The sequence below is a fragment of the Antrostomus carolinensis genome, unplaced genomic scaffold (genome assembly GCF_000700745.2).
Source record: "Antrostomus carolinensis isolate BGI_N321 unplaced genomic scaffold, ASM70074v2 scaffold7723, whole genome shotgun sequence".
NCBI classification, from domain to species: domain Eukaryota; kingdom Metazoa; phylum Chordata; class Aves; order Caprimulgiformes; family Caprimulgidae; genus Antrostomus; species Antrostomus carolinensis.
The window spans coordinates 1-12,484 of record NW_010303080.1 but is presented as its reverse complement, the minus strand read 5'-3'; the positions used below and the strand labels follow the sequence as shown (position 1 = coordinate 12,484).

Sequence of the window (12,484 nt, the reverse complement as noted above, 5' to 3'; positions counted from 1 at the left end):
TTGCAAGAGTGAGACAGTTGGGAGCTGTTTGCTTCATCTCCCCTGAGTCAGAAGACATAGGATGGAAGGTTAAGAGGAGGAAAATTCCATTCCCCTTTCAGTCTGACAGATTCTGGGTGGAAGTAAGTGATTTGGTTTATCTGAGCCCAATATCCTGCAGCTGATTAGAATCATGAAACACATCTAGTTGTTTCCAACTCTTAAAAAGCGAAGCATTTCAAAGGCACAAAAAACAGACTGATGATTTGAGTGCATGAGACCTGACAAAAACATTAATTCATTTCAGCTAACAAAACTAACACCACACACTTACACATACCCCTTCCTCCCCACTGCCACCTCAGCTGCACACAAGTATGTTTCAAGTTTAACTTTGATAAAAGTCAGTAAAACTCCAGGAGTTGCCTCCTCAGACCCCTAAGTGCTGTTAACAGAAGCAACAGGAAGTTTTATTTTAAGACACTAAAAATATTTGTTTATAGCTTCCAGACTCCCATTAGCTCTGAAAACTGGCATGAACAGACACAGAAAACTTTGTTTGCTGTTGCAGTTTCATCATCAGAATGTCAAAAATGCACTGGTCCTGCCATATGGCTACTAGTAATCAGAACGCCTTCACAGAAGATTAAATAACTGAGAGACAATTTGAGATGAGACACTCCTAAGAAAACCAAAACCCAAACCAGAAAAGCCCCATGAAGGTAATATGTTTGCTATACACACATAATTTAAAGTGGTACAACTGCCTACAGATTCCAGAAGCAGATGCTAATATTTACAGGTAGGACCAAGTTGCCACACTTACATTTCTTACCCTTTTAATGTTTATGAGTTGAACACTTACTTGTGCTTTTGATCTTATTCTATTGAAAACTAAAACTGAAAAGACCAAAGAGGATAGAGTTTAGTAAAACTGGCATCATTACTATTGAATGATATTTTAATATTCTACAGACTATATAAAAAAGTTGCCCATAGCATGCTTGAGAAATAATCAAACAAGTTTTCAGTGTACAGCTTGTTGAGAAGCTGATTGCATTTTAAAAATTACTTCAAAGAAAGAAACTATAGTCTATTGCAACAAATCCAGTAAATAGAACCATAGCTTTTTGACAGCTCATAGAGCTAGAAACCCAGCACTACAATGAAGCTTGGGGTAGGGGCAATAATACAGCCACCACACACGTGGGCAGAGATCCACAACCTTGTCTGGCCATCTAGATAAAGCAGCAGCTCCAGCTGGCGTGCAGACATCCAGCAATGGCCATCTGCAATACACGTTTATCAAATCTACAGAGCCCATTCATCAAGTCTGACACAACTTACAACGTCAGATACACACTGCACACCTGATCTCTGCACGCACAGTAAAAGATCAATACATCTGGGTTCCGCTTATTATAGCAAGTAATATATTAACATAACCCACTGGATGTATAATCTCAAAGAAATACAGGCTAACATTAGCTTTTACAGCACAAACCATTTATACTCTGACAAATATATCACAGAGGTCATCAGTGACAAAAGACTCTGAAGTCAAATGTTTCTCAGCCATAGAGGATTTTTTTAAAAAATGCATGTTTTAGAAGTGCTCCTGAGCACTTGCAACATTATTTGCATCAAGAACAGCAACTGTAGAGCAAAGTGATGTAAATAAGTGAAACTCAACAAAGTAACTAAGTAAAACCCTCGTGTTTCATCACAGCATTACATTAAAATATCCATAAATTTGACATTGAAACACACTTTTAGTGATTTACTGAAACTCAAAGGTAGAACCACCTTTCCAGAAACTTCAAAGATACTTAGAGGACAGGGAGGGGTTAGGTACCACTGTTCCTGTTTTTCTTCCAGAGAAACAGCTCTAGTAGTTACTGTCTTACTGAAAGAAGATTCTGTAATTATAGTTTAAAACTGAGAAAAAGACACAAATGAGTCCAACTTCACTTAAACACTTACAGTTGGCCTCTGTGATCTTAAAGGTCTTTTCCAACCAAAATGATTCTATGATGCTATTATTCTAAAATAAGGACAAGACATTAATTAGCATGACCGGTTCTAAAAGCAGCTGCTTGCTCAGGCTCCTAAAGTGAATTTATGACCTCTCTGTGACAATTCTCCCCTCCTGCCTTCTCCAGGAAGGAAAAAGAGGATGGGGTTTCAGCACTGAAAACAGAAGACATCGACACCGTTGAACTGTAAATGGAAAAAATCTTACTTCGTCCATTTTCTCAAAAGGCAGATATCAGAGATAAAGATTACCTTTATGCTTCTAAAGAAGCATTCCAGATTCCAGTATTAGGAACCAACAAGAAATGTGCCTTTGCCCAACACTAAATTTTAAAATAAGAAATAAAATGGTCTTTAGACAAATGAAGCTTTCTGAACACTAACACCCAACACTAATAATTCAAAAGAGAGCTAAAATATTATTTCACTATTGTTTTAAAAAGCAAATACTGCATATAAGACTATAGTTAATATTTTGCCCTAGGGAGAAAGAAGGAATTACTGAAGACTTCCTTTCCCTTTACACACACTTCCTCCCACCTCAGAAAAAGAAAAAAAACCAAAACAACCAAAAAGAGTGAAGCAGAAGTTTAACACTAAAAAGCTGCAGCATTGTGAAGAGTTGTAACGTTAGCAGATTAGTCAAGAGAGACTTTGGAGGTCCCTCATATCACACTACTCACAAAATACTCATCTATCAACAGACACAAGATGTTACTGGAAAACATTTGATTAATGCTAACACAACAGTATCAATTACAAAATTAATCAGGATGGAAAAAAAGCCAAAAGCCCAAAATATCAGCTAGAAACACTGCATTTCCAAATGAAAATGTAACTATTGGCTCTAACCTGTATCCCTTCCCAGACGTCTCTCTCTCCACAGCACACATAGTGCAGGAAACAAAAGAGAATCTTGTTCGGGAGCGTGCTCTCCTGGCTCTGGTGGAGGCATGTGAAACCTGTCCTGCATTTTATACCAACTGCAAATACAACTCCATAAATAATAATTTTAAAGTGTTTTGCCCAATAGCATGGCTCTGCTCTTTATGTAAACTGATATGATACATCCACCCAGCCAACATGCAATGCTTCCAGGGTGACTCTTCTGTAGTCTTTAGAAACCTGAAAACTGAAGGGGTGGAGGGTATGATTTCTTACTGTGATTATTTTAGTCTCATCCATTATTTAATATGCTTATTAAGCTAATATTGCTGACACAAAAGTAAGGCTCAATTATAAGAGTATAAAAAATAGTTTCCTATGCCTGTAACATGAGAGAGGGTTAAGCACCAAAGAAGGTATTAGCCTTTTGCCCTTAGTTGAAAATAGAAGGTATCATCAGGTATTAAGCCCGTTTTATCTATTTAAAAATTGAGAATTATTAAGAAAATTATAAATAACCTTAGGATTATCTTTTAAGCATCCTAGAAAAATAGAAACAACTGATCCCTCAAATTTGAGGATACTGAGCATTTCTGAAAAATCAAATACCCAAATTACAGAGGAAAATAGAAATATGCCTAAGAGCACTGGAGTCAGTACACTTGCACTCTCTGTGTACCAAGTTCTTCATGTTTGATATATTTAGGCTGACAATGTTTGCCCAAATAATTAGAGAATACATTTTTAGGTTATTTGCACAGTCTCAAAAGGCAGAACTGTGAAGAAAAGATTATGAAGTACAGCCTCTTCCACTCCCTGTAAAATACAGATCCAGAACTTCCCCAAGTCTCTGCAGGTAAGACAGCACAGTTGCCAACAACTTAAAGTCTGGGACATGAAATACGCTATATAGTAAGAGTTCTCTACACTTGCAACGTCCACAGCTCAAACTTTCAGCCTGCAAGCTGCACAAACGCTCTAAAACAGTGTCTCTTGCTCAATAATTCCAAAAACATAACCCATTAACCACTGGATTCCAGAAGCCAAGAGCAAGGAGTGCATTTGTTTTATTTCTTAAGATCAAGACATCAGTTTTAGTAACTTGGAAGTTTGCTGCTGCTGGAGTTAAGACACCGAGGATAACAGGAAGCTGCATGGAATCACAGAAGACCCATATGAAACTAACTGGACAATAAAAACAGCAAATAAAAATAAATGTAGGTAAACACAAAACAAGCTATTTCTTGGGGAAAAGCAATCTCAGTTTTATATATAAATGTGCTCTCAACTCATCAATATTGCTCAGCAAGACTTCAGTGTTTTGATTCATAGCTTCATTAAACTATGGGTACAGTGTTTGGAATAAGACAAAAAAAGTAAGGCAATTCCAGGAATTATTAAAGAAAGGAACAGAGAACAAACCATAAAACACAAATATTGTACTCCACAAATCAATTTTTTGCCCATCTATCCACAAATTTAATTGGTGTGTGCAGTTCTGGTCTCTCAACCTCAAAAAAAGGATTTCTTATAGACCTGAAAAAGGTTCAGCAAGGAGCAAAAATAAGATCAAAGGTATATAATAGCTCCATGAGACACCTCACAGGGCATATGACTAAAGGACAAGCAATTGAATGGCATCAAGAAGTCAGACTGGGACTGGCTGTTAATCACCTCTTCCAGTACTAAAACTAAGGACCAACAAATGAAGTTAGAGCTGGGTTCAAAACAAGAAAAATGAGCCGTATTTTTAATGCAGACTGAAAGAACGCTGTGGGAGTGGGAGGTGAGACTGGACATGCACAAGGTAGAGAAATTCCCTAATGGATGCTGAATACCTGAGCACAAAGGGCTCAGAAACCCCTCTGAGCCAAAAATAATTACAAGGTGGGAAAGCAGTCAGGGTAGGAGGGAAGACTTTGGTTGTGTTTTTTTTCCCTGAGGCATCTGCTCACAGCCATGGCTGGACCAGGTAGGATGGATCCTTGCTCCAGCCAGAGCCGTGTCTGCTACGTTCTTATGCCATGAGGAAAATACACAGACGTCCATGATTTACGAGTGCTGCAATTTTGGAACAACTGCTGCAGGTAGTTATTTAGAGAGGACAGACTTTCCTATTATTTTCTATCTTAAAAATTCAAGAGAGTCTTCACAGTTTTCCATTACAAGTTACAGAATTTATAAAAACAGGACTTTAAGTTAAATTACCTATCCACTGTTTTCAAACCACATTTGCTACTGCTACTTCTCTTTTAAACAGAAGGGAGGAAAGACCAGAACTTTGAGCAAGAATTGGCTGTTATACACCTAAATTTCTCTACTCCTTCTTTGGAGAAAACTTCAGAGCTGTAACTGCTGTGAGCAATGTGTAACCGTTGCAATACTTAACATTCCAGACAAGTGACAGGAACATTTACAGAAGAACTCCTAAACTTACAAACTGTGCTCTAAAAGCCTTTTCATAACAAAATTAAATAATGTAGTCTTGTTTTCAAGCTTCTACTTTAAACAACCACTCTTTCAAACCACTGCCAAGGAAAGAAAAAACAACTCTTCCTAGCTTGGGGAATCTGTTCCACAAGGAAGGGGAAGACTGTCCATAATTCAGTCTCAGCACTAACTTCCACTTTGACAGCACCTTCAGAAGCTTTTATTTTTGAATTGCAGTTTTGGAAATGAGAACAAAAGACCAAGTAAATCTATACCTTATTGGTATCCATCCTAGAGCTGATTAAAAAAATATTCTAAGTGGGCTAAGTACCCTGTAGCATGCCCATTAACTAGGGCTGCTCACACTACAGATTACTGTTATATAGGTTTTGTTTCATTGGTGTTGATAATACACATAATGAAAAATATCCCCATATCTGAATGCAGCCTGTGTGTCCCTTACAGTGTAAGCTGAGAAAAACCTCAACCAGCAGAACACGATAAAGGAAACAGAAGAGGGACTATAACATGTAGAATATTAGTACAATAAACATGGAGGGACACTAAAACCTGGTTTTGTCTACGCTGCCATTTTTCATTCCTTTTGGTAAACTTCACAGTTGCGTCCAAATTTTAAGTCATGCACTAACAGATGATGTAATATATACGTATTTCCTGGATAATAATTACACCTCTATGTTAGATTTTAAAGGTTTAAACAAACTTAACAGAAATATCAACCTTCTATGCAAAACCCTTAGGTTAATACTCCAGTAAAATAGAACCAACTCTTTATTTTGGTGCTGTAGGCTTTCTGGGCAAAAAAAAATTACCACAATAGATTTCCCAAAGGACTGGCCAGCTTTAACTATAAAAGCAGCTAGTCTAAAAAGTGATACTTGGTCAGTTAACCATGTTAACTAAAAGCATTGTTATCTATCATCGTTCCAAGCACGTTCTAAAGGAAGTGTTTTCACAGAAATCAATAACCGTCCAGTTACACAGGTGTATTTAGGGTCATATAACCCTAAGTATATACCGTGTTGCTTAACCAACAATCAGATTCCTCTGCACACACAGAAATTTTCCTTGCACTGACAGGGAAGTACTTTCCAAACCAACAATGTACAATTTTAATACCAGATAATTTGGCAGAGTAGCACAACAAAAGGTGCACGATTAACACAACGGTTTCCTTTTGTTTCAAACTGACTGGCTCAGCAGGCAACGCTGCATTGCAATGTCCTCTAGCACAGCCGTTCCCAAAAGTGCCTGCTGGAGTAGGTGACCAGTGGTGACCTTTTTCCTTTTGTCCACTGAAAATATTGTCAGTTGAACTCTTGTATCAACAACTGCAGCAAAGGCTTCTGCTGGCTGAAATTCAGAGAGAGAAGAAAGGCAGGCAGCAGCCTAGCTCCCATCAGAAAAGGGGGAACAGAGAAAGGACGTGCAATGTGCTGTTTCAGGAGCTAGACCTGTGGCTCCCAGCACAAGTACATTACCAGTACAGGTCAGATAAGTGAGTATCTTCAACCAGGTCCCACATTCACCCAAAACTCTCCATCAGATCTTCAGTTTGTGGAAAACCCAAAAATCTCAAGTCCAGTTTCCAGCATGGTTACGATGACAAATCTGTTCTCACCAGCTGTTGGCTAATGTATTCTCAACCTGAGGACCTTCTGTTGCCTGAATTTCTGGAACTGGGAGGTGCCTGGGTGCTCACTATGTCCACTTCACCACCAGCCTGGTCTGGCAACATTCCTGAAGGCATTGCACCCAAAAAAAGTAGAGAACAAGAGAAGCATAGAGACATACATCCCCTGATGACCTTCCCAGCCCCCAGGTGCTTACAGCTCTGGGATTCCCAACCCCAGGACCCTCCTGGTCTCAGCTGGACCAAGGGAAAGGCCTGGATGGGAATGGCCCATCCTCTAGCCAGCCTTGCTAAGCCTGGGAGAAGGCAGTGCCTGATGGGGATTGCTTAAGATAGTTATGAAAATAATTTAATTGTACCCTGATACCAAAAGAGACAAGTCCCACCCCTTCCTCAGTCCTCTCCCTGCTTTCAGTTCTAGAGATCATAGCTCATTTTCTGATGAGTTGGTCTTTTAGTCAGATCAGGACTAATCTGACTCACCTTATAATTGCCAGATACTACGGAAAGGAAGTAGCGGGTCTGGGGCCTGGGAACAAGAAGGAAGGCTCATCCTTTCAGAGATGGTGTAGCCCCAAATTTGTTTTAATTCGATCTGGGGCTATTGGACACTCAGCAACAGCCCTGATTTAACTGAACCCTCTATTGCCACCCAACCACCACCACTTTCCAAGCCACACCGTAAGACAGACGAGGCAAGAGATGAACTGTGTTATTTTTAAGCAATCAACACAGCACAGGGCTCAGTCCACCCCAGAGGGTCTGAAGATTGGCTATATTGGTTTGAGTTCTGTGCTCTGACCCACACTTTCCTTCACCTCCAAGACCTGTAAGCAGTACACATTGCTTTGTTTAAAATCCTTCAGGCTTGGCAGACAGAGGAGAGACAGAACTGCATGCAAATCTTTCCTAAATACCCTGGTATCACTAAGGGAGGAGCATTTACCAACCCCCGGGTGGAAGCCTGGGGACATGCATTTGAGTCCTTTAGGAGAAACATCCTTCACACAGGATGGAGAGGCTCCCATCTGCAGCAGCTATTTTTTTTTATCCCCTCCCTCACATCCCCTCCACATTTTTACTCCAAGCTTTCTGGAAAAGAGTGAATCACTAACGAGTTTACGGAGTCCCTGTTTCCTTGGACAGTTTGGTTGTTGAAGCAATTAAAACCCTACAAGGGACAGAGCCTGGGAAAGCACTAAAAGCCCAGGATCCCTACCTGATGTGACTGCTGATGTGCTGGTATCACCCTGGAATGCCAAGTGCCTAACACTTTAGCACCTGCCCCTGTGAAACACTTTTACTGTATTTCTTTGAGAAGCTCCCATACCTCCAGGTTCTTGTGAGCCTTTGATGTTTGGCTGAAGGCCTCGGAATAGTTTTCCCATTCCCCACAGAAAAATGTAGCCTTTCTACTAAAAAAAGGCTATGCTGTTGTCTTTATAGGTATTTTTTCCTCCAAGTATCCTTTACTTAGAACACTAATGTCCATAAGTTATAAGTCTATATGTCCATAAGGATTCCATTAGTTTTAATTCATTTCAATTCCACTAGGAATTTAATTCATTTAAATTCCATTAGGAATTTTCTTCTGTAGATAGATTATATTTTTTTTTTACAGGTATATGTCAGAAATATTTTCAGAAAACTGTTGAGAAGTTCTTATAATGCATATTTGTATAATTATGTTTTTAATACAGCAAATTTACTTCTGAACATGAAACGCAAGTAGACTGAAATCTCATGTGCATACTTGGAACTACAATCTTTAAAATGTTTTCAGTATTTTTCCTGAGTGAGCTTTCACAAACAGAATATTTACTGTTTACCATGAATTTGAAAGTGTTGGGTATCAAATTTGAGCAGACAAGACCGCTGTCTGCAAAGAAAGAAAGATTTTTCACTGCACAACAGATGCTACTTTAACTGTATAACTCTTATCAAATCTCAGTGTCATTTAGCTGGCTAAATAAAATAAACTTTAAAGCTCAGTACAGCTTGGCAACTCAGCAAAAATAAAAAAAAAAATAATAAATCTATGGCTAAACAGAGAAAGTCAAGCTCTAATAGATCATTTTTATAAACTTGTCCATGTCAGTTAAGACTTGCAATATGAAAACTGCCAACATTTTAGTAATGAAGAGTGCAATACGTTGAAGGAGCCTCTCTAGCACCAGCCCTTACACAGCAAGGAAATTCTGTAGCCAAAGCTTCAAGAAGGCTCCATCTGCCAAAACCACTGTGTGCTTTTAATTAAGAACGCATACAGAAACGTATTAAGAACACAGAAAGTTCTAAGGAGTGTTAAGAACGCCAGCCTCTTGCTCAAGCTTTCCACCCACCCCCTCAAATGGGTTTCCCATAGGAAATCATTATTCACTGCGTGTACCTGCGCAGAACACGTATCCTACACTGGCTAAACGACCAAAGTCAAGGAAATGTTTTTAGCATCAGAAAAATACCAATACTTTCAGGCTGATGTCATCAAATACATCACTCATGTACTCAATACTACCTTTATTCTCTTTTAATACAATTTAAATACTAGGTGTTAGATGTTTGGTTCATTTTCCTGAATAAAACTGCGTATCTATCAGTTTGTTGCAGGCAATCCTCAGCTTGGCTTCATTCTGGCAAACAGGCCTGGAAAATAAAATTAACTGAGGATCATGCAAGCTTTGCCTTTCATAAATGTCAAACCAAGTCTTGAATGAAGTAAAAATTACTTAATTTTCTCTGTTGAAATTTTGCTTAAGTGGCTTTACAACCCTTTAATGTGTAACAAACAGCTAGTTCTAAAGTATGATTTTTAAATAATTTTTTTTTTTGGTACTGAAACCTTGCAGATTGATCCCTTTTAAAAAATCTCCTTTTACCTAACTTCACAATTTATTCTTGTATTACTCCCTTGGGAAGCTGCTAGTTCTGCTACTTATTGCAACACAGTATCAGTTCTTTTCAAAATTAAGTTATCCTGAGATATTTACTTACAAAGATGAAGATCAAAAGTTGTAGTGCTTTTACAGTAAAGAAAAAGTCCTTTTTCTCTAAGAAAATCACGCATGTGTGTGTGAAAACTCTAATGATGAATTATTTATATATATAATATAGTATTCTATGATTACTTGCAGGCTGCATTAAACTGTTAAGTGCTCCAATTGGTGGCTTCTCTGATCATTTCAGTTGGAATAAGCTCAAAAGAAACAAGTAATACGTTCCTTGTGACTAGTCACTTAAGGCTACGATTAAGGATATAACTCAGCTTCTAACACCCGTTTTTTCTCCCTTTTCAGTATAAAGACTAAAAATAAGATCAAACAGGGTGATTTTTGAAGCCAGAAAGTAGAAGCATAACATTTCTTATGCTGTTTTCCCCAATGAGCAAGAGATTCAGTCACATTAACAGCATTACACACTCCCAGAACTGGATCCTAGTTGGCAAGACAGGCTCCAACATCACAAGATCAGGGCAAGAAAAACAGAACTCCTGAAGTACGTCAGTGCAAGATCTCTTACAGAGTCTCCATCACATGCCTCACCTTCTGAGAATATATTTCCTCTTTCATACTAACAGTAAAGCAAAAATGGCACAAATTTATTTTCCTTCACCATGTTACTTATAAGTATATATTTATTCATACCTGAAATGTTAACTGTACATCACCTCATCTACCCTGTACAATGAAAACTTTGCCACATAAAAATAACTATTTCAACATGCACTTAAGACAGAAATTTCTAAAAGTCCTTGGCTACACCTTGTAGTAGTAACTAACACAGGCCAGGTAGTTACTACTACCTTATAGTAGTAACTAACACAGGCCAGAGATTGCTCTCTGGTCTGGAGGCAAACCTGCACTGCTGCATTTGTGACTATGCAGCTAAAATCACTTTCCTTATCCAGAAAGGGTGCCCATGCCCTGTGTCTGTTTGGAGAAGTCCTGGCATTTGCCACCTTTGAATGATGCCCATGCATGGCTTAGGAAAATGCCAGGTGGCCGAGCTAAGCCATGCTAGTGACCACGCTGACAATTTACTGGCGTGAACGATCACATGGCAGACCTCAGCCTAACACACAAGTGTTTCTTGATTTGCTACTATGGACACACTCTCCATCAAGGGAAACCTTTGCTCAAGCCTCTCCTCAAGCCTGACGCAGAAGACACCTTTGGTGGCATGACTGGAAGGCCACAGAGATCAAACTGCCTTAGAACACGGAGGGAAAGGGAAAATACCACAGGCTGGTAAGCTGCAAAACACAATCAAAAGTACAGTCTGTGAGAACTGGAAATCCCTGCACAGAGGTTTGCCCACTGCAATGTTCTACCATCATCAAATTTTAATAAAGCATTCCTTTATACTACTAAAGTGAGAATGCAGATCTCTATCACAGCAAAACTCATGTCAACAAATGGCTCTTCAACTTGAGCAGATAAAAAACCTGGGAAACGTGGACTGCAGTGTTTATCTAGGTGGCACTGTATTTGACAGAAATGGTACAATAAATGAAAAAGATTTGAGATGTTTTGTTCCTCACAATTACATATTGTATTCAACAAAGAAAGAAAAAGACACGGGTCTTCAGACATACAAAACCATCTGAAAACAAGTTTTCTTTTCTCTTCTTTCACATAGTCTACCAGTCTAGAATCTGTTTTTTTCCATCAACTGAAAATTAAGTGGCACTGTTAGAAGAAACAAGACACTACTCCTATCTCAGTTTCTCAAAATTAATCTCAGACTGTTTACAATGACCTGCTCTTTTCATTTTTGTTAGCTACTGCCTAACAACAATCTAATAAGCTGGAGGGGGGAGGAGAAATTGTACTTCTGAACTACTACAGAACTATATTGTGATCTACAGAGTGTTAAAAGCAGCCACTGGCTTCAGTTTGCCTACATTTCAACAGTCAAAGTCCATACCATTAATTAAGCAGGAAGCAGTAACAGAAGGTTTATGTTTGCTTTTGGGGTGAGTAGAGCTTGCACAGACTACTCCTTCCACAGAACCTACAGCTCTTCAGAAGACTTTTCACCCAGTGGAGCCATTTATAAGACAAATTTTCTGCTGCAAAAGAGCTGTATTTTCCAGATCCTAGCACCGACAGACACCTCATGCAATCACAGACAATGACACGCTGCTGTGGGGAGAAGCATGCAGATTGCTGAGCATCAGCACTACGTTGTTTTTCTCTCTGAGGACACAGAGTACACAGGACTCTCAGAACAGGCTGGCAACTCTCTGAATGTGGCCCATAGGAACCTGCCTTCCTCCATCCCTGGCACTACCAGGTCACGTAAGGCTTGCCAAGAAGGAATGCTGTGAGGCGCGGGAAGGCAGACAGCAGGCACAAAACTGGAACTTGTAGGATCTTTCAGCTGTAAAAATGCAGAAGAATGGCCCTGCAGCCAAGCGTGAGCCCAGAACCCAGACAAAGGTCCTCCCCCCCACACCAAGACCCGGCCGCAAAGGTGCCCGAGTGCCGGCACGACCTTTCTCCC

General features: G+C 39.4%; 1 protein-coding gene across 1 annotated transcript in view; it reads right to left on the bottom strand.

Annotated features, from left to right (window-relative positions):
* SPECC1L (sperm antigen with calponin homology and coiled-coil domains 1 like) overlaps positions 1–2,906 on the bottom strand; it is a gene marked incomplete at its 3' end in the record, with an annotated part of 37,344 nt that extends 34,438 nt beyond the window's left edge. Inside the window, exon 1 of the mRNA XM_010163971.2 lies at positions 2,866–2,906. Coding sequence (XP_010162273.2) covers positions 2,866–2,906 — 41 coding nt within the window. The remainder of the gene's footprint in view (positions 1–2,865) is intronic.
* Between the last annotated feature and the right edge of the window lie 9,578 nt (positions 2,907–12,484).